The 23,952-nt window shown below is 39.3% G+C and overlaps 1 protein-coding gene across 15 annotated transcripts in view; it reads left to right on the forward strand.

Annotated features, from left to right (window-relative positions):
• Positions 1-23,952, forward strand: part of LOC107225713 (potassium/sodium hyperpolarization-activated cyclic nucleotide-gated channel 2) — a 167,109-nt gene that overhangs the window by 111,677 nt on the left and 31,480 nt on the right. For 10 of the 15 annotated variants that reach the window (XM_046741971.1, XM_046741976.1, XM_046741966.1 and 7 more), the window contains 3 exons: positions 20,985-21,148; positions 21,813-21,949; positions 23,003-23,146. In XM_046741971.1, the coding sequence (XP_046597927.1) occupies positions 20,985-21,148; positions 21,813-21,949; positions 23,003-23,146 (445 nt within the window). Of the gene's footprint in view, positions 1-20,984; positions 21,149-21,812; positions 21,950-23,002; positions 23,159-23,952 lie in introns of those variants that run through there. The other 5 variants (XM_046741962.1, XM_046741996.1, XM_046742021.1 and 2 more) reach the window with 3 other exon arrangements.

The following is a 23,952-nucleotide window of genomic DNA, read 5'->3' on the forward strand; positions in this document are numbered from 1 at the left end:
ATTAAGCGCCAGGGATTACCAGGCGTATATAAGCATCGAGAGTCTGGGAAAAATAAACGAAGTAGAGACAGACAACGGAAAACAACGAACAAAATAGGGAAATACGATTTACGAAACAATATAAAAAAAAAAAAAAAAACTTGTTTGGCTCAAAACTCGGTGAGCATACAAGGTGACGTGCAACGTTCACTTCGCCTCTGTCTATCCGTATTTTACATCTTCTCCGCAATAACTTGTACGTATCGAAGATACGGTCTGCGGTTGTAAATATATGTGAAGAAAACATTTTTTAGAAGCCGAAGCGTGACAATAACACGTCGGGCTTGCAAGTGCAACGACGTATTTTCATAAACAATACAATTTTTATCGCCGATTCAGCTGTCGGAAATTCTGTCTCGTTTGACAGGATTGGATTGTTCTCGATTCCATTTCCCGCAGAGCTGCGGACAACAATCTTTTACATATCTCTCGTAGATATGTATTCTATATATTTATATTATATCCAGTTATCGCTGTTGGTTTTTCAACGGTTCTGATCAAATCCAGATGTTCGCGAATAACACTAAACTCGTTTCATTGTATATCGAACGCCGTTATATGAAACTTTATCGGATATACACGTATAGCCGATATTGGAAGAATTATAAAACAGTTTGGACAATTGAATTTAGTTTCGAACGAAGCGTGAATTTGTTTGTTTTTTTTTCTGTACTTATGGATCAATGATCTGAAATGAAAATGACTGTGATATTTTTCTAATATAAATAACACAGTGATAGATACGTTTTCACGCTGAAATTCGTTTTTATCCGAAACAAATCGAATAACAATCGTCGCGCGTGATATATCAGATTATCGAATAACTTTAACAGCGAGAATCGATCTGCCCACATGAACAAAAATCAATTTCCCCGATACATAAGTTCAATTGGTAAAAATCGAATTTCGTATCTACTTATATTTAATACCGATCATTCTTACGATCAGCAGGATCATAGATGCGTGATTTTGCACGGGGAAAAGGGAGGGTATACATTATAACCCGCCGATACATTGCCTCTGTAAGTATTTATCTCGATCATTGGTGAGTGCGTTAAACGTATAACAATATCGTGGTCCAATTTCGGCTACTATTTGGCACATTAGTAAGTCTAGTTTGCGATTATATTTGACGTACGAATAACCGATCACGTTTCTATAACGACCGTGAAATTTAGCTTACTACGCACGTGAAATTTCATTCATTGGTCTAAGAATTATCGCATTAATTACGCCAAGCATGGTGTGTACGTAACGATGACGGAGATAGCTTCAAGAATTCAGTCGTAAATACAATGACGTTACCGATTTATGCGGCATTACTGAGTCAATTATACTCTGGGCACAACGGATAGACTTCCGCTCGTTGTCGTTGTTGTTGTTGTTGTTGTTGTTGTTGTATAATCTTTGCTGTTTAACCGATCGACGGAAACCTGTATTTTTCAGGTGAACGGACGCAGTTTTGTCTTTTGGTTTTCTCGATTTCTTTCTTGATAAATTTATTACCTCAACTGCGCACATGGCGCAGGACACGATCTTCACTTCCTTATCATTTGGATTATGAGGATCAGGATCGCTTATCGGGATCCCGTGGATTTAGTCCCTTTATACAGCCAATTTCGGTGATGCGGGAAAAGTGTTGGTTTTAGTCTAGAATTACTTTTTCCTTATCTCAACGATTATTCATTCGCCTATTCGGACCTTTGGTATCGGGGAAATTTCAGGTCTTGTAGAAAAACGGTGGACTGTCTTTAGGTACCGATAAACTCTCGATTTGATAAAAAAGTTTGAAATTCACACAACTTTACAACGAACAAGAATCACCGTATCTCGTATTCTTCGACCCTGTGCTTCTATCGTGAAATGTTGATAAAACTCGGAAGGATTTCGGACACGGTTCGTAAAACGTTTAGAGAAGATTTTATACAAATTATTATAAAACTAATAAAACAGTGCGATTGGATGGAATTTCACTAACAATAAAGAGACCGTTTCGTTAAGCAGAAAAAGAGAGAATATTAACGACAAAATATTTTTACCTTGGTTATTGTTAGATACTTGCAGTAATTTCATTGATTTGCAAAGTGATGAATATAGTACCGAGTCAACTATTTCCCCAATTTTTAATTCAGCAACTGTTCATGTTTGCACTTTGCATCAAATATCATCGAGTCAAAAGTAAACCTGTCGAGAGTCCGAGAGTAATGTCGAATTTCAAACAATTCTGCACCGAGCCTTCTATGCAGCGGACAAAGCTCTCCCTCACATCCAGATCCAGTGGATACGTTTTGCTCTCCTTAATATTCTGAAACCCAAAGAAGGCTGTTTCGTAACCGGTTATAAATCCGTTTATGCGATCTTGTTTAGGATCAGGTATTTCCGTACGCCTGGAGTATTATTCAAAGCACATCGCTATGGCCCGAAGTTAAATCTGCAGGGTCGGTCGGTATTATGTTATACATCCATACACCGTATAAATATATAGTATTCGATTTGATTGGTAGTTAAGAAGAGATAAGCATGCGCCAGCGGTTAGTCGTAACGGAACTTGTCTGTGTGTAATGTAGATAATAATGATCGCGTGTACGAACCGCGGTGGGCGCGTTCATCGCCTCGACAGATTTTTTTAACGTCTAATTATCTAATAAAACATGATTTATGAGCGCGGTTTGAAACGTCGCTTCTACATAAAATTTGTCGCCAGGCTCCGTCATGCGTCATATTCTTGAAAATTCGCGTGTCAAACGTCAACGAATCGTTGAAGATATTTTGAAAATTAATTCAATTTTCTTGAGAGGGGTTGGACGATAAGGATTTTCGCATCTTCTTTACGTCCCAAGTTTTGCCAAAATTTCATCAATCGCATACACGCTAATCCCTGCCAAAACGGAAATTAACCTAATCTCCGCCTGACTTCCGACAGTTTTTGTACCTTCTGTATTACGTTGAGTAAACTTGACGAAGAAATTACAAATCTTAGAGATACTTTGGAACCGAATCAGAAAGCAGCGCGGAATCAAGAAAGTTTCTTATCGTCGAATATTTCCGCTCTCGCAATCCAGCCAAAATTGAAAAGGTTTCTTCTCTCTTTCTCTTCCGTCTTTTACTTACTACACGAATTATTATATTATTATATTATATCACACGAATGTGCAAACGCGAGTTTATTTATTTTTTTCTAACAATATGAAGTGAGAATAAAATGAGGTGAAATTTTTCTGTAGGAATATCTGAGGCATGTTACAAGCCGGTAGAAAACCGGGCAGAAATGATTCTTGGACAAGTTCCGTTTGGCGAACATCGGGCTTGATTGGACAAACGATCAAAGCACCGTCGTTTAACACGTGAAAAGTGGAGCAGGCCGAGGCAGAATGATAAAATATGCTCATTATCCTCGTCTCGAGTCCGTATACACGACATGCGATCTCCGCTCGGCGAACGTCATTGACGGAGAACCGTTTGTGAGAATGTTGAAAAATGAATTTACCCTACCGTTTCCGAACCTCTCTCTCGTCCCGATACACGTGCAAACCAATGACCGATAAGGGGTTGATTGAAGCTTCGACCTTGATTAAAGCGGATCGATCAAAGCTCACCGACATCACGCGACTCTCTCAAGAATCTGCGAAGAGGCTGGATGATCCATGTCGTACAAGGTACACCGTTAAACGCTTCTCTGGCGGCGGCAAGAAGCGACGTTAAAACAGACCAAACCTCGAGTAATAATATCCACGACGCTCGGCGGCAGCCGGCAAACGGTAAACGGCCGGCTACTATCATTTACTGTATAAGAGTGATCTCAGAATAATCATCCGATTAAACCTGAGTTGCTGGTGCGTCGCCTAAGCTCGTGTGCAATGTAACGCTTCGGTGCTACGAGATGGAATGAAATGGAATGGAATGGAATGGAATGGGATCGGATCGGATGCACCTCATGATCGAGGAGAAACACCAGCGATCTTCTCCACGTGGGTCCACCATTATTTGGTTGTGAACGCTTCGTCACCGGGACTATACGTACCTACAGTGTCGTTTCGACCTCCGTCCATCACTATTTGACAGTTTCTCTATTCTCTTGAGATGTTTTTGCACCAATGTGGTCTGCGGTAGGTGGTGCAACGTCCAATCGAGTCCATGGTTTGTCCTATACATCGAGACCCGAAGTCATCCGTCTCCTTGGAAGTGGAAACCCAGAGTAAACAATATTCGCAGATTCTTAGAGCGTCGCGGAATCCACGTTACGCGAAATATCTTTCAACGTAAAAGTGAGATCGTTGATGAAAGTTTTACCGAAACGATCGATCTATCAACCGATGATCGCGACTTTGACACGCGTCGATGATAAGCATGAACGGCAGAGAAACTTGCGGTGAACTTGGCTTCGTTCAACACTCCATGGAATTACATGCTTGTCGTTGTAAAGCGGACAGCTCGTGTTGTATCAACTGTAACAAACCAGCGGCTGACAATGATTCAGTAAAAACGAACAGTGCGCTTTTCGTACTACATGCGCGTTGAGATACAAGGCAGCGTATTGCTGGAACAGATGACGTGATGCGGGAATGAAAATGCGTCGTACTGACTGATCGGCTTATTTATATAGCTTTCAACGCAACAATTCGCTCGACAATGTAAGGCTAAATATATTCTTGGTGAAAAGGAATTATTTACTTGCAATAGTCTGTTGTGTCGTATACGTAACATTTAATTCAAAGGCACGTGCGTAGTCGATATTGTATGGATATAAATGGTGGCGGTATTATTGGACGGGGTTGAAGTTTCGAATTTGAAAAGCGATAAATTCCGAAAGCGCCTAATGTTGAATTATTTCACGGCGAAATCTTGAAGTAAAGAAATCTAAGTTTCGAGTGGTCGGAAAGCCGATAGTTCAAAGTTCCTAAATGCAAGATTCCGAAAATTCAAGTTACGACAGAGCAAAATTTCCAAAAGTAAAGTTTCGGTGGAGCAAAATTCCGATAAATAAAGTTTCGATGGAGTGAAATTACGAAAAATTAAAATATACTCACGCAGCGTAATTTACTCAACGAGTGGGTGAAAAAATGAGAAAAATTGAAAATCAGAATGGCCGGGATTCCGAACGTAGAAATATCGAAAATCAAAAACAATGAAAGATCAAAGTGGTGAAATTTCACCAAGCCAAAAATTCACGCAACTGAAAATCTTCCATCATTCGAAATTTGGATGTTTCAGATTTTTGGATTTTCTCATCTTCGCATTTTCCGAAATTTGACTAGTCGGAGTTACGCCCTTTCGGCATTTTGCACTTTTGGAACTTCGCACTTTCGAAACGTTGAGCCCTCCCCTGAAACTTCAATGTTCCGTCAAAGTTTGATAAATTTACTTCAATTTTCGCCCCAAAAAAATTCGGAATTTGGCACTTTCGGAACTTTTCAAATTCGGAACTTCAACCCTGCCCCAAATTTCTTTACAATCACTCTTGTCGGGGATTACCGCGAATTCAAAAACGGAATTAAAAGTGAACCAATGCGAAGCAACGCGGCCAAAAGAAAAATAAAAATACAAAAAATTTTACAACGGAACCCTGAACGAGATACGAAAGGAGAATTTTTGTCGTTTTGGAGTCTCGCTTCGGCTATGTTTAGACGGTAGGTATCGCAGATTTGGCTGACCGTTTCGCGAGTCAGACGACATTCCCTCTCCTCTCCTCTCCTCTCCTCTTACTCGAGGAGCAAACAAACAACGATATAATCAGAGTTTGCGTTTACCGTACATCACAATACCGAGCAGTTCACCAGAAGCTGTACAGACTACTTGACACAGTATTGTCTTAATTGATCTATATATGGGAACGCATCGAGTTTATCTAAATGGTCCGCTTCTGACGTAAGAAAAGCTCACAGCAGACGCTGATGATCATATCCTAATTCTGCACTGCTGCAGCAACGGCAGCAGCAATCGTCGTTTTCTTCCCACAGCAGTTTTTCATCGTTTTTATTACACCGTAGTGCATAATTATTTCGCGTATGAAATTCTACGAGAAACGAAAATCGCCAGACACTTACACTATATATATATATATACTTATAGGTATATTACAGACGAGTGTGTAGTCGAAAATACTTGCGTGAGGTCAAATTACGGAGATCCTGTCATTGGGATATGTCCTGTCGTTAGTCATTACACCTAGTTTGCGAATTTAAACAATATATAGCACCGTATTACAAGAGCAGACCAGCCGACTTATATCGCGTCTTGTTCTTTGCCCAAGCTGTTACGCAACGCTGTGAAGATTCTTCAAAGTCGCTTAACGTTGTACGTTTTACTTATAAAGAAGAAAGAAACTTGTGTACATTTAGCGTCCTGTAAGCTTCGTTATTCAAATTTGAACAGAAACAAAAGGGAAAAATAAATAATTACTGCGGACAAATTACAGAGGCAAAAGATAAGCAATTTTATTCCGTTGTAATCGCGTAAAATGAAAATCAAAGTCGTGCGTGCACGGATTTTTGATCACGAAACGATAAATTTCACTCGTCGTTTGATTGCAGGTTCAACGTAATATGTTCTTCTATTTATACTACGAAAATAAATATATTTTTTTTTCATTTTCATTTCGAATATCAAAGTGTATAAATTAACGACGCCTGTGTCCGTGTATTTGAAAAGGAAAAATTAATAACTCCACCGATCCGACGAATACTGAGAGAAAATCTTTATTTCCGGTTACCGCTCAGTCCTTAACTTTTTTCATTTCTTACCACCATCGAAAAATGTAGTTCTAGGTAGAAAATGATAATTAGTTCTATAGCTGTTACCACAAAGTGTAGTATCCGTTACTGTTCCTTCTCATTACGATCACTGTTGCTATATTTTCTTTGCAACTGTTGCGAAAATTTAATGCCCGTGCAAGAATAAATTGACGTTAAAGCCTTATTTAACTATAAAAGTAGAGTAAACCGAACAAGCAGATTTTGCGTTGCAATTACTAAAAAAGGATCGACAGTAGCGTAAAATGGTTGCGCGTACCTCGTTTTTCCTAATTCCAACAACATTCCAACAGTTTTTTTTTTAACGATATCTGTTTTACTGAATTTTTCTCGTTACTGCAACAAATGAAATTTTTCCCAGCGAATAAAGAGGGTCGAGCGAATATCGTTACCCTGCAGTTAAACCGCGTGTACCTAACAATAATTCAGCAAAGAGCCGAGGAGCGCAAAGAGAGGGGAAGAAAAAAGTCGGGTAAATAATGTGAGGAAAAGAAAATTGCCAGAGATTATCGACCGATTTAGAACGAACGGTGATTAAAGATATCCGCTCTGACGCTTCTCGCGACTCTCGCAGACGCCAGGCTCACTTTACTTTTAACTCGACTTTAACTCACGCAAAGTATAAACGTCTTTTGACACAGGCTGCGAAATGCCGATCTATACGTGTACACGGCATTATACACACATACGTGTGCGAATACTTGTGCTACAAACCGTGACCAAAAGAGGAAACAAGAGATGCGGAGAAACGATTGCATAGTATCCACGTGACGTTGATATGTATATTATATGTATGTACTTATATTTATTATATTTTTGCGGAATGCGGTTCGTTGATTTTTTTTTCCCTCTCTCTCTCTCTCTCTCTCTCTCTTCAGTCTTAAACATTCCTACGTAATACGTTTTGTTCAATGACATGTCCTTTCGACGGTGTCAAATCGCTATTGACTTCTCTTCTTGGACAAAAAATTCCCACTAATTATTGCGACGCACGTGTATAATATGTGACGTATATGTTGTTCCTTAACTCTCGCCAAGATTAACCCCCATTTTCGAATTCGCATTCAAATTCGTACACAGCGAACGCATCCGTATAATATACATATGTGTGTGTGTGTGTGTGTTTAAAAATTATACACGTTTGTTACAATCTTACTTATTTTTTTATTTTTTTTTTTCCAAGTAGCGAGAATGGGCGAAATTTAGGTTGTGTCAAAAATTCATCTCGATTAGTTATCATATTATGTTAATGCTTTTCACTTGAAATGGTGTGTCGCGGTTAATTTCACATCTGTAATTGTTTCCAAAATTGGATATCAAATTATGATTACGTAGTGATCATTGCGTAAAAAAAAAAAAAAAGAAGCACTCGCACGACGTGAAAGTACGCAATAAAAGTACATCATTTGTCGTTGTTTTTTTTCCTTCCTTTTTATTTTATCTTTCTTTCTTTTTTTTTTCAATTCTTTTCATCACGCGTTATAATTATCCTAAAATTACAAGAAAAAAAAAAAAAAAAACAACGTCATGGTTCCGGTTTAAATTATCATGTAAGTTAATTAGGCATTTACGTACAAACCTGCCCTGTTATCATCGATATAATTGTGATTTTGGAGTGGGCGGGTGATTACACGTATATTTTTATCCTGGTATAATGTAGTATGTATGTATGTAGATATTATGCATATTGCAGTACGATATTCTCGGAATGATTACGTAATATTACAATTCCGTGAAGAATTTTTATACAGCTCACAATCAATCTTACACGGCTGTAGATACTTCGATTATCACTTTTATCCTCTTGCTAAATATATCGAACTGATATTTATTAACTATTTCAATATACCTTTTCATCACGCATTTTATGCGTACCTATGACAGATATTCGAACAGCCGGTTTGTTTCGTTCGTTGCAAAACAATTAAGAGAAAAAAAAAAAATAATAACACACGTATGTGTAAAGTGAACAAGCGGCAAAATAAGTATTGACAAAAAAAATATTTGCATGCAAAAATACATACGCGTATTACGGTCCGCCGAACTGTGTACTGAATGCCATTTTCAATATCGTCAACCGTTGCAAGCCGCATTGATGTGTGAAATGAATTTAAACTGGCAAACGAGTGAATAACATTGCGAAAACTTTGAAAACAACCGATTGAAAAAACATATTTTTTTCTCCAATCGCGCGCGTTTCTGTTTGAAATTCAACACGCGAAGAGAAGAAGAAGAAAGAAAAAAAAAAAAAACCAGTCTACATCTGCAATATCGCAATCAACGCGTTACGATTTGCGAGAAATTAGATAATGAAAAATCAGTGCTAAATATCTTGAGTTGAAAAATATGCTTCTTTCATACTGTTCGATCACGCTGATTTAAAATATTACGTTTGCTTTTAATATCTGATGATTTCTACCACGCGCTATAATAAATGGGAATGAAATTTTACACCGAAGTCTTGATTAATTATACGTATAATACTTGCATTGGATCTTTAACTTGATTCGTTATACGAGCTAAGCAAAAAAAAAAAAAAAAAGAAAAAAAAATGAAAATTTATAACCATCGTATTCATAACGATTGTTATAAAGATTCATCAACGAGTGATAAATATTATTTTTTACGCTTCTAACGCACGTTGATTGCAGAATAATAGACACGATTTATTAACACAACGTTCAATCGCGATGCGTGATTAGGTATACTTCATCCATTTATCATCCAGTTGAAAGGATGAAGATAAATTCATCCCAAATCAATTTACAAACGATTTGTAAAAGCTGCGTCTGTAATGTCGAATTTAAACATGACTTATATACCTATATATATATATATATATATATGTATGCAAAAAACGATGAATTATACACCAAATCAAACAATTTATTTTTGCGATCGATTAATTACTTATTTTATAACCACTAATTAATCGAATAACTAGACATGATAAAGTGGCAAAGAAATAACTTACCATTTTTTTTTCCCCTCTCTTCTCGTTGAAAACCGGTAGATCATCATCCACGGTTTGCAAATTCTTGTTATTACCATAAAACTCCGACGATCCACATCCCATTTATAAATGGAAAAATATACAGATGATGTGTAACACATGCCCGTTTATATGTCTCTATATTTATACATACATACGTATGCGTATGTGTGTTGTATATAAATGTATAGACGGATGTGGTTTACTGGCATAACTTTATAGCCCGCGACCTTGCTGCCTCGATGATACAATCGATTATTACATAACCGAGCGCGTGTATTACGGCTACGTTAGCAACTACGTTTTCAATGTTTTTCTTTCGTTCCTATATGCACGCACGCATCTGCATCGAATGTATTTTCATTCGATACGACACAGTGTTGTACGTGTGAAATTTCCATCTGGCAAAGAATCGAGAAGTTCAGCTGACAGGTGGAGTTAGTTGATTATGCACCGTAGCGAAACACGCCTGCGTGTTTGGATAATTGGTTATTTAAAAATTGATCCAGTTGCCGATGTGTGAGCGGAGAAATTAAACTGAGCAAACTCAAGCCGGAATCGAAATCGACCGGTAATCTTCCGGAGGAGTTTTAGAAATTGGAATCAGATTGCGTGAATTGAAATTATTTACACGGATGACGTTTCTGTCGCGTGTAATTGACCGCTGGCAAACACGCGTGCGCTTGCTCTTTGAGGGAAAATCGAGAACAGCGCCTACTCGTTGTCAGACTCATTGCGCGAATATAGAATACGGTTTTGGGCCATGGTCATTCTGGCTAATCGTAAGTCATACACCGACGATGGCTCGCGGAGTGCGAATTAGCGCAAATTTCGTCGCAGAATATCACGCTGTGCGAGAGAGGAAAATTATAAAGGGAAAAGTCGGGGAGTTTCGAAAACGAGACTGGAACTTCGTGTCTGTCGAAGAGATGAACTCGTTCTTATGCAAAGTACTATCGATGTTGAGAGAGAGGGAAAAAAAAATTGCACTTAAAATTTTGTTTCGTCGCTTCGCTGGCTGGTGTTTGTAAATTGATAGTCAGCCAGTAAGATAGATACTAGATAATATTGAAGGTATTAACAGTAATGCGTTGAATGTGTCGGGGAATTTTGGATTCAAAAAAATGAACAAACCGTGACTGGAAGCATTGCGAACGAGTAATCGGAAGTTCGGATAATTTTATGTACGGTTTTCATATCTATTAGCAATAAATATCGGAGGGGAAATAAAACGTCGCGATCCGTTGTAGCTGCCGATTATTATAACCTCGCGAACGACTCTTTAGATTGTCATTTCATCTCGGATCGCTATGTAGATATTACTTTTTTAATTTTTATTCATTCGGTCTTTAATGTATTCGATAAACAAGTTTGTTTCCGCCAGCAAAATGTTTACGATATTTTAATAGTTGCGCGTAAACGGATCGGAGGGAAATTTTTCGCTCCGCGATGAGACGGGAATTTTCTAAAGTATCGAACGCCCGAGCATTTGAGTTTTCTTTATCCTCAACAGCTGCGGTGTTCACTCACATGCATATATATATACATATATATATATATATCTCGGAAGTAGAAGTGACGAAAAATAAAAAGCTGTCGATATATCCACTGAAACTTTTCTCCGAATCCGCGCATCGCAAAGTTAGAAAATGCATTTTCAACTCTCGATCATGCCGTCTTCATATCACGTTTCGAACTCTAAACTTTGGCCAAAGTTGCATCCGATGCATTTTTTCGTTAAAAATAATACCTTAATCTTAGCTTTGTTCAAACATATTTCAAACACACGCAATAAAATTAACGAAACTTGACAACGAAAATGGAGACTGTTTGAAAAATGATCCAACGACGGCGAGAAAGTAAAATAAAATGAAAATATCTCTTCGAAATCCGGAAAGAAAAGTCTATTTCAATACGAACCAACTGAAAAAATTTACTTACGTTCGATGTAAAAATTTGTTGAGTTGTGTAACGAATTTCAATCGAATGAAATAAAATTTTCTCTCTCACGATAAGTAAATTATTCGATAAAGGATCGTTATATTCGAAGCGAATGTTCTTTTTTCGAATAAAAGAGAAGAAAAACATTACTTCAGTGCAAAGTGAATATCGCCGTTAACGACGTCGCGATCTCAGCTACGCGTAGGAGTGAATAGATCCACGAATGCGAAGATTGCAACAGACGGTCGGAGAGTGCAGCCAAAGATGAGATACTTAATTAATTAAATGATCTTTTAATCTCGCGCGCGCTTCAGCGAGGATTCATCTTCCTCGTACGACGCCATAGGCGCGTTTAATTGCCCCTAGGAAGATGAGAAAAAGAGAGAGAGAGGAGTAAGAGAGAAAAAGTAAGGTAAAAATACGGTAATAACAACAAGAAGAGAAGCAGCGATGATGATGGCAAAAAGTACGTAGAACTCGCAATAACGAAGCGAGAGCTGCGCTACTGGAACGCAACGAGAGGATCCGCATTGTGCAGCAAAGCAGCGCTCTGCATGGCTCGTAGATTAATTCAAACAACGTGGGCTTTAAAACGGCCCTCGTGCACGCCACGTTACAGCCGCGTGAAAATTACCTCGGCCTTAACGAATCTTTCGAATAATTAACGGGAAGCAGGAAAAACGATCGTGGTGGTGGAAAGCAAAGAAAAAAAGAAAAAAAAATCGCTATTTTTTATTTCATTTATTTATTCTTTTTATTTCATCTTCTTTTATATCCTGAAAGTATTTTATTGTACGGTCGTCTCGTCGTAAAACCGTTCTCTAAAATTTTATTGGAATTAAAGTAGCTACACGTGCAAAAAGAGACACACCTTTCGATTGAATCACGCATCTCGTAGCCGTTCGACCAGTTTTGAACGGAATAATCTTTGATCGGCAAACTAACGAAGAACGACACTCTTGGAAAAAATGCGCGTGACTTGGAATTGCCTACGTTGACGTGAATTAAATTTATTAAACTATTATTTACAAGTTACGAGACAAGTAATAAATATGCTTCTATTAATTGGCGTCCGGGATTTTATCTCGTATTATTGAATTAATGTACCAATAAATGCGGCGCGACTATTCAATATCGCGAATCTTCGCGAGTGGCTAATGAATTTTCATTACTTAAATATTTGTGTAATTGAAATATCATATTATACGGAGGATATTGTCGAAGAAAATATACGCACACGCGCACGTCATATCATCTACGCACGTGCCGATAGTTCCCAGTAGAAATCTTCTTTTAATACAGTAATCTAATATTTAACACCGCGGACAGCTGGACAATGCTGTAGGTTTAATGTTTTTTCAGGTGAAAGGACACGATTCGCTCTGCGACGTCATGGAAACGATCGTATTCGTTACTCAAAGTTGCAGTTAACGAGACACCTTTAAATATATGTATAAAAAATATAAATATATATAAAAAATGAAAATAGCTAAAGACTGAGCGGTAAGCGGAAATAAAAATTTCTCTCAGCGCATGCCTACAGCATGTATCGACTTTAATCCGCGACACTGTGTGCGGTGGAATTAACCTCCATGTATGATTATGTCAGCATCCTCTGGCAGACAATGGCTCCGACAACCCCACGGCATTGTCCCTGCATCGACTTGCAGTTCCTCTTCGCTCGTACTCTACGTTCTACTCGTGCGTGGACTGGTTATTGACTTCCAAAGTCATATGCTCTCGCACGTTCCCTGAAACAGATGTTGAAAAATTCTGTGTCAGGTCAAGCAGCGAGTCAACAATTCGACGCGTAGCCGTCCTTATCCTTTCTAAAAAGTATCGTTTCTCTATCACTTCTCGCACTCGTCGTTGAAGCTTCTTTCTTTCTTTTTTTTTTTTTCTGTCACCAATTCTGGTCACGGGTACCAAAGTCTCGAACTACCTCTGTTCAGATGAAACCAGCGGAAACAATACCAAAAATTTTCAGACATCTGGTAACGAGCATTGCGAAAGCACCTTTCTCTGTCTTATTCCAACTTGATAAAGGGTTCGTTAAGCGGCTGAGAGAACAAAGCGAGCCGAATATTCCCTCGGGATCCTCAACCGATCCTCGTTCAAATCCACGGTTTTCTCCCGCAGATCATGAATCGCTTTCTCGTCGGCCTTCTCAACGGTGCAGGTATCGTGTACTTCCCCCAATAATATAATGGAATACACACGACTCACTCGTAATGGTGCCCGATCAATTGTCTTTGCGGTATTATTTATACCTACCTGTTACACCGGACGAGAAATACCCAGGAATCGCTGTCCATAAATCACGCGATTTATTGCTACGCCCGTTTTCACATTGTATTTTAGATTAACCTCAAAGGCGGGAGAACATCCCTCAGGATCGGGTTGATTTCCTCTCCATTTCAACGGGGCTGGTTTTGACGGACGTTATTCTATAGAGGACACGGAATCGTTGAACTTACACACTATTGGGATCGTGTCTTTTCCATTACGGGGCTGGAATGATTTGCATTTTCCTTACCGTATATTATCGATCGTTTCTCGCGATTTCAATTCGGACTTTGAAAGTTTTTACGATCGTCTCGGAGACGGTATGTCGCCATTGAATAACGACGACGCGACTTCTTTGCGAGCTATCAAAATACAGACTCCAATTGATCTCGGTTGTCCGCATATTTTCGCATCGAATCATTTTCGGACTACAAAGCTGTCTAAATTTCAAGAAAAACGACTTTACGGTCGACAGTTGCTTATTTCAAAGTCATCACAATTTCAACGATAACATTTCAACGTATGATCAGCTTGTGGAATAAGAGTTCACTGTAATCATTGTTCGTCGATTTTCTCGCTGAGAACGCAATTTCGTGCTCAGCTTTGTACAACAAATGTGAAAAAACTACGCAAACCCGAATAAAATCGCTTAACCGTCAACCGTACGCGTAACAATAATAATAACAACAGCAATAATAGTAATAATAACAATGAAGGTATTCCTTTACGCTTTTATACATGAAATTTTTCATCCTAATTCCCGACACTTTGTTCTCTTCGGGTTCGCAGCTACACCTGCCAGCATTAATCTCAATTCCCCGGAGCAGTGATTTACGCTTCTCTACAAGACCTCAACTTTCCTTTTAGTTTCAACCCTCGCCTCGCTCTACGTTTCGGGCCTGCTTCTTAGACGAAGTGCAGATTCGTTTGTTGGTATAACAAAATTACCGGCACTTGCCGACCTTGTCCTTGGTGGAAAATGAAATTTTTCTCCAAGCAGTTTCATTGTCGGTCGATTTAATTGCTCTCTCGTATTAAGAATACAGCATTGAATGAGAGACAGGGATTAAGTTAACTATCCGATCGGTACATTCAAGTGTTCTTATCCTTGTCGTGAGAGAAGAAAAAACAGGTGATCTTCGATGAAAAATTAATCTCTTATACCTTTCGTATGAATCTTTAATAATAATAACGGCAATGATAACGTTGGTTTATGGTGTACCCTCTACACACCAACAAGATGATAAATACAGTGAGATAAGATTAACGACAAACAGAAAAGAATATCTTTGTACAGTACGTAAGAGCACGTATCCAGACGCGTAGTGTCTGGATGAAGACAGAATTGTTTGTAGTATTTTCACAGTCTCCAGTCGGCAGAGAATAATCTTGACCTCTCCACTGTTTCGTCCGAGATACGAAGTAATTTAACCCTCGCGAACCGCGACCTCATCCACCTCCTCCTCCTCCTCCTCCTCCTTCTCGAGGATTTAGTACATCGAGCATATTACGTCAGAGAGACGCGTCATTGGAGTCGCAGAGTACAGAGAGATGGAGAAAACAGAAATCCGTTGTCAGTGTGGTCTCGTCTTCCAAAATGGCGTCTGGCTGGTAAACGCGAACCACGAGAATTCACGCAGAGAAAATTGGATAAAGAGCAAGACTTTGTTTTTTTTTTTTTCTTTTTTTTTTATTAAATTGTGCTTGCTTTTATTACATATACGCTGTACTTAATTTGTTCTTGACGGTCTGCGCCTTGGCGGTTTGTTGAATTCGAGTATCTACCCTCAGACCTGAGAAATATGGTGAAGAAATTCTTCTCCCCCCGTCTTATTCTCTCCCCCCTTGAGAGTTTTTAAATGGAAAGGACGAGACGGGGTTGCCTCGAGTGGATTGAGCGAGGAAAAGAAAAATATCAGCCAAACTCTTTCTACTCTCAACTCGCTCTTCGCCTCCTGGGCAAGACTGATACATATGCAAGTGGTGCCTGGATAACCGCTAAGGTGTATTAAAATATATATATATATATATATATATATATATGTATATCATCCTCGTCTGAATAATTTCTACATCAAGTTGATAACGCTGCAACGGTTTAAGGCGGAACGAGATCTCGGCACAGACTGTGCCAGATAAATAAATATACGCATCAATTATATCCTCCTTCCATAATCTTATACTGTTCTTGGAGAAAAATCAGTCGGTGGTTAGGAGAAACCCGCGGCGGTGAGGAAAGCCGCTTTGGAAGTTCGAGGAAAACGTGGAATATTATATCGAGGTCGGTGAAGGGGGATCAAAGTGTCTGAAATCAGTGTCAAACCGAAAAGAAATTGGAATAAGGAACAAGGAATGTCGTCCGAGCGTCGCGGTTCGATACGAAACCGAATAATTTTAGAACACCTCCACCTCATTTAAAAGGTCAAAGGTGGATTTCACCTAAACTGAACGGGGTGACTCTTCGCACTTGTCGTAATTTGGGAAGACTAGAGAAGAAGTGTACAAATTGTTTTTAGGATGTTGTAACGCTGTTTTTGACTGTTTTCACTTTTCACCTTGACCAGAGAATATGATTCTACCAAATGAAACTTGTTCTTTTTGTATACAGTCGGTATATACTATATCATCTTGTGCAGAATACTGCGATAATTTGACGTTGGTTTTACCGTAATTTTCTGGTAACTAGGACGAGTGAAGGTCTTTTTGGTGCAGCTTATCGCGATTGCCGGTACACCTAGGTTCCCAAGTTGATTAATGTCAAATTGTAAAAGTAGAGGTGTAATTCAATCGGGATGCAATTGCTTTCTTTGAAACCTTTACGCTCGTTCTTGTTTTGCAGGAACAATTCAGTCCAATCCAACGACCTGCATCGCCAATTGATCACGGTTACACGCAACTCTTTACAAAACGAAATAACCGAGGCTTGGTATTGATGAAATCATTTCCATTGCTTTACAGACAACAAGTGCACGGAGATATGGATGGATGTTAGGAACATCAGCGAGTTGCATTATGCGAGTGGTGCAATCCATCCATCCATCCATCCATCCCTCGATCTATAAACGTGTGTACCGCATATTACATACAAGTGATCAGGCAGCTGCGACTCGCCCTCGGTAATCAAGTTGTTTAGTCACAGCCGGTGTTAATAAGTGCGCCCGTATCTTCTCGTTAGACGTTGACAATCACGACGTATGTTCCTAATCGAATGTTAAGGCAATGATGATCGTTCGCTCGAGTCGGGGTCTACGCACTCTGCACATGGGCCAATAATACAAAGTTCGCGAACCTCGCCCGGCGGGATTCTCATTGGGCTGCCAAGAAGACGTGACATTCGCTGCCGCACCTATACGTGCCTATTATAACCTATAGCCCATTTTTCCGACTCGCGAAACCATTCGTTCCCGGTTCGAGGAAGTTTTTTTTTTACACAATCGTCTCGACTCGCTGGATCGCTTACGTTTTTGCTCGTTGGATGCATACTACTTAACAGAACCGAGATACCAGTAAATCTGCGGAAAATTCATACCGGGACAATATCTTGAATGTTTGAAAATGAACCGCGCATGCGCGAGTTTTATCGGCTGTTCGGGCAGGCTTGCCATCCCGAGTTTTCAGCCGTCAAACTGTTTCTGCCGGCGATGTAGTTGATACGAATTTTCGAGGTTAGAATCTCAAGTAATTGAGGCAGTGACTCGGAAAGGTTTGGGAAGCATTTGTTATTGGTTCGGAAAGTCGCTTACGCTCTTTGAAAATTCAAACGCACTGATTTTTCGTACGTTGGCTCGCCTGCGTCGCAGAAAAAAAATATTATCGCTGCGGGAAGATTTCGCCGACCAATGAGATTGAATTATTTTGCGCATGCGCGGTTCGATCTTCAAGTTTCAAGAGATTGTCCCGGTATAAATCGACGATAACTGATGTTTACGGTAATAATTCCGCTGTTATGCCTTATGCCACTGTCGCGTGTTCCGGAAAATTTCCTTACTTCCTACACTCAAGGCTATGCCTTGGAATGGCCCAGATACGGGGGATCGGTTGGCAGTTTAGAAACGAATTGCTTTAGCTCTACGCTGTTCAAAATTCAAATCCTGTGTGTTCAACCCACCCGGCGATGCTGTGGAATTCCTCTGTGTGCGTATCTGTGTCGAGCTTTTCCACACCAGGCGAAAGCTCGACTAGGTATATAACCTGACCGCTTTCGTAACGTTGGCAACCCGCTTAATGATTCGCGAATCAGTGGTAAAAGGGCAACCGCAAAATCGCAACAAGGCTCCGAGTTCTTTCCCCGTTTCGTCAAAAGTTTTTGGCTTTATTTACGAATAAACCTCTTGCGGTTTTTTTTACGCTTGCAAAGATGCGAAGACCGACTTGCGGTTTTGCGGTGAGATTTATACCGAGAACCTGAGAGTATTTATATATCAACGGCGTATCTGCGAGATTATTGCTTTGAACAAGCTGAGATTTCGAAAAGGGGAAAAACGCAACTCTCTGTCGGATTACGCACACACGCGAGAAGAAGAAAAAGAAATACGATGCATATTACTCGCCAAAAGCGTGCTATTACTTTTTGCCATTGCGATCGGGATGACGTCAAGCGATAATCTCCTCTCTCGATCTTAAATTAATGCAGGTCAAGGATAATTATCATCGTATACTTTTCTCTCGCTGCACAAATCGACTTGGAAGAAAAACCTGTCACAGACATTAAATTTCAAACTACATCGATCCGATCATCATCTACGAAATTAACCGATCCAACGCATTTTTCGTACCTTCAAAATCTGAATTCGTGATTTGCGATTCGATATTAGAAAAAAAAAAATCCGCGCACATCTCGGGGCTAAAATTGGGCTGACCTTGTCGGGTAATTTCACAGTTTAATGGCGAAGAAGCGATCCTTCGGTGAGATCGGTTCTCTCTTAATTTTTTTTAATCATCTCATTGCCTTTTCTCAACCAGGCATCGGCATATCGCCGTTCGTTCTTTATAACGCTCGCTTACATGAGATTAAAGAATTTTATAGCCTTACGCTCCAATTCGGATCCATTAAACGAACGGACGCTGACCGCTGGTCAAGATGATGACGTCACATGGTCCCTTGACCCGTCGAACGAGCGGAAAAATTTCGCGATTTTTACTTTCATTTATTTTCGTTTGCCATTTTTGTTTTTATCTTACTTCTTATTACTTTTTTCTCTACACGCTGTACGTACATTGTATACGTATACCCGCGTATCTCGGGTTATCAACTATTAATGGGTAACGGTATGGATTATACGAATCAAAACTACAGCTCGTATATTATACCGTAAAATTTACTCGTTTATAGGCCTATTCGCAGGCTGCACGATATACGTATAATAAGAGCTCAGATCACGAGAATCAATTCGGAACAGACACCTAGAATAAATTAAACCGCTTTCAAGCTGCAGAGTATTAATGTCTGATCGTTCAACCCTTCAATATTAATTCGTATACTCGATTATTGATCGGCCAAATTCTCAGCCGAAAACGATCTTCTCTTTTCTCTGCTTTTGAAGAAATTTCACCGCTCCGAAATTTGACTTTATTCTTTTTACTTTATTTCATTCGCAATTCCGGTGTAATAACAATTGCACTATTCTATTCTATTATTTTTCAACCTGATTACGGTCCTTTATTCTCATCCGTCGTTTTTAAAATCGTATCTCTCTTCAGTCGCGGTCCTCAAACGTGACAGACGTCTTAACGAAACGCACATCTCGACACGTTTAAACGCATATTCAATTCAACGATTGGCTGCAGCGATACGCGTGACGAATCGAAGTCGAGAGGTAAAAACAAAATGTAAGGTAGTCACAGATGTTCTTAGAATAGTGAAAAGGATGACGCGAGCGGCGGTACCAAAGTGCAAATGTGCAAACGTCACCGTTTTGTCTACACCGTTTTTTCCCCGCATTTACGCCGTTATCATTGTTCTCTCTCTCTCTCTCTCTCTCTTTTTCTTTCTTTCCGTGTGCTTAGCTCTTTTCACACACGCTGTCGTACTTTAAAATTGAACGTCCGCAGCGCGGGAATTACCCCGCCTGCATACCCTAGGGATATGGAAAAGGTTGTAGGTTGAGGATACTAAAATCCATAGAGCAATAATTTCTCTTTAATATCCTACCGCGCGCTTCGCCCTTTTCTCTGCAGGCAGTCAATAAAAGTAAACTCCCGCATTCGCTAGCCGTAGATCATGCCTATATGGATCCAGGATTTAGCGTCGCCGTACGAATATCCACCATGGCTTACATTTTTTAAATTACGAAACGCATCACTCTCCACTCAATAACGTCGGGTGTGCAATCCTGCAGTAAAACGAAAAGAAATTCAAGCTCAAAGCAAAGACGCCATCGAGTCAGGTATCGATCCTTAGATCAATCGGAATTCATCGAGTCCATTGTTTCAAAAATAAAATTTCTGCTTTTTATAATTAAACCTTACTACATCCGTTGCATCTCTGTTGTTACGGTTTTAACTTTCAATTGACTCACTTGAAAATTTTATGCCTGCGATATGATAAAATTACTAATTTTCTACTAGAAAATCAATTTTCTTTCACTGCGCACGAATAATATTACAGTTTTGAAAAGATGGAAAAGGAAATCGAGATGATAAAAAATAGAAACGATACTCAATGTTGTTTCGAATTACGCAGAGGCACGGTAACTAATCTGTGTTTTTCCCCACGATAATTTACCTTCGCAAATCCGTCGCTACACGATGCAGTTCTGCGAAATCTGACCGCACCGCACTAGTGGGGAAAAGAAATATTCCACCGGTAAAATTTTTACCCGAATGTGAACGTGCCTGACAGATATTCGTCGCGTTGTACTAAAAATTCGAGCCAAACTTAATTCTGATTGTATATGGATATGTATAAGTTAACCTTCTTCAACAAAAATTAGCCGTATTAATCGCCCGTTAATTTAAATTACGTTTTCTGATTTCAGATTTTACTGGGATCTTTGTATGCTTCTGTTGCTCGTCGCAAACTTGATCATTCTACCGGTTGCCATTAGTTTTTTCAACGATGATCTGAGCACCAGGTGGATAGCCTTCAACTGCCTTTCAGACACGATATTTCTCGTAGATATTGTCGTCAACTTCCGGACGGGTGAGTTTTACATTAAATTTCAGGTTATCGGCGGTGCAAAAATTTTCCTGTCAAGGAAATTCGACTCCTTAAATCCGGCCACTCGATCTCTTTCTTTCTTCCGCCTCTCTCCTTCATCGGTTGAATTCTTTTCTCAACAGCGACGGTGGAAGAAAAAAAATTGGCCACAAATTGCACGCTTGTTATTTCTTTTCTCCAGTTGTAAAAAGAGCTTGAGAAGTCGGGGAAAGAACGTCGGGCGAAGGAAAAAGAAAAAGTGGTTTGAAAATTGGCCAAATTTTTTTCTCCTGTGGGAGGAATCTGCACTTGAACGGCATAATATTATTCGGATTTATCTTTCTGCTCCAGCAATTAATTGGATATTAATGTTCCCGCTGTATAAAAATAACATTTGCTTTGCCGTTCCCCCGCAGCCATGCCTGATCTGAAAAAATCACAGCTGAGCATAAATCTGCTCGCTGCAGCGATATTTTCCGAAGCTGTTTTTACCACCGGAGATATTCAGAGTCAAGTTTTTTTTACACTAAAGAAAATTATTGCCGCTCACTGATTTTCTTACCTATATTTTTGTACTTCGGTAGATGCCTTTCACTTTTTATACTTTTCTTTTCTCGACAGAGAAAAAATTACGAAATCAAACATGTTATATTTTGCATCGTTTCAGGTATCATGCAGCAGGACAACGCCGAACAAGTGATCCTGGACCCGAAGCTCATCGCTAAGCACTACCTCAGGACGTGGTTCTTCCTGGACCTCATCTCATCCATACCTCTCGACTATATTTTTCTCATATTCAATCAAGTGAGTAAACAATTCACCTTATACTCACCTGCGATCCTGTGAGAACGCTCGAGCAGATATTTCCTCAACGATACCTGGATACGCATGTTTGTTATTTTCCCCATTTCATCATGCCTTTGACGTCAAATAACGGGGCCTCGATTCGCTTGAAAAACATTCTACCACAGCTCTCGACTTTGCGATATTTCCTTATACTCGTGAAACTCGTGAATCTTCAACTACGTATGAAAATAATTGTACGCTGATTTCATTTCAACAGCGGCATATTATTTCTAAACTCGTTTGAAAATGCTTAAATTTTTACAACGAGGAACATTTTTAATCCCGCACGACGTCGTCGGTTGCAAATTTTGGGTTCTCTGTAATATCCAAGAAACGAGCCTTCGATATTGAGACGATATTGTTTTAGTTATTGTTCGAATTTTTCTCAGGATTCTTTCCGCTACTCATCGCGAATTTTTCAATCCGTCTTCTCTCGTTTCTCAACTTCCTGTTCGGGCGGTACGACCCGTTAGTCCTTAATTTTGCTACGATCCTCTCGCTCGATTCCTGACCCAACCCAACCTAATCTCCGAAGCAAACTAACTCCACCTGTTCAAGCTTCAAGCATTGGCTATGCATAGGCTGAGCCTTTCGTGGTGTCCCGATGCGGATATAATATCGACTTGCATAAATGTTGTGACAAGGGATTTTACATTGTAAAACAAGTCGCGATCATTTATACACATATATATTTCACCTGCTGTACCGGTTATTGAGCTTTTTTCTAACGTCAAATAACGACTAAATGATTCTTGCCATTCGATTGTTTGGTCTGAAATATCGCTCGTTGATGAAAAAATTTCGAAAAGAATCGTACGAAAGAAAGAAAATCGCAGGTGTGTGCGGTTAACGGCGGCCATGTTGATTTTATAATACAGCCTCCGACTTCGCGCGTGGCTTTGAAAACTTTTCCGGAAACTATCAATTTGCAAAAAACTTGTCGACGCTACTTCGTCACGTCGAAATTTGCTTTTGCCTCGATGGTGTTTTTGTATAACTCTTTCGCACAAGTTTCAGGACTTCAGCGAGTCGTTGCAATTCCTGAACGCTGGACGTGCCCTTAGGATTCTAAGGCTGGCCAAACTTTTGTCGTTGGTCAGGTTACTTCGTCTCTCGAGGCTCGTCCGTTACGTTTCGCAATGGGAGGAGGTTTATGTGAGTAGCTAGACATTTTTCTCATTCGTATCAACCCTCTCGTTTTTAATATACATTTATATAATATACATATATTTACGATCGTACTATATCTGTACCATACATATAAATATACAATCCTATGTAAGTTAAGTTAAGTTTACCAGCAAATTTAGCGTATAATGTATGAAAATTGACTAGCAAGCGATTGCATTTGCGCAATGAAGTAATTTTTTTTTTACAACTGCAAAATTGCTACCGAAGTCCGCGGTACTCAACAAATACAAACCGTATATATGTATAATTAGGTATGCCAATAATCACGTTTCCTATAAATTATACAGCACAAGTTTTGCGTCCATATCATCGATCATGGAATACGTACCTATTTGTTTCAATCGATTACTTGTAACGAAATATCTAAAGCTACGTCGTGCGAACGTTGAAAATTAACTGTCGTTCATGTTTGTTTATTTTTTGTTTTTTTTTTTTATAGCAATAAACTCGGTATCTTGTTTCTATCCTTCAACATTTCGATGTTCGTTTGTTGTTTACCTTAACAACTCGTGGCTAAATCTTACTATATGGACTTTCCTTCACGGTTATATTATACCACAAGGATTTGGTAACATAAACTAAGCTTATTTTCACCAGATTATATTTGCCACAGACCGGAAACTGAATTTCCTTTTCCGGCAACATTGCGATACAATCATACAAACGTCCGTTAAAAGCATTTTAAATTAAATACTTTCAGAAGCGCTGTTTAATTACAATTACTACCGTAATTAAATTTCACCAATATATTATTATTCACGTATTATCCA

The sequence above is a fragment of the Neodiprion lecontei genome, chromosome 1 (genome assembly GCF_021901455.1).
Source record: "Neodiprion lecontei isolate iyNeoLeco1 chromosome 1, iyNeoLeco1.1, whole genome shotgun sequence".
NCBI lineage: Eukaryota > Metazoa > Arthropoda > Insecta > Hymenoptera > Diprionidae > Neodiprion > Neodiprion lecontei.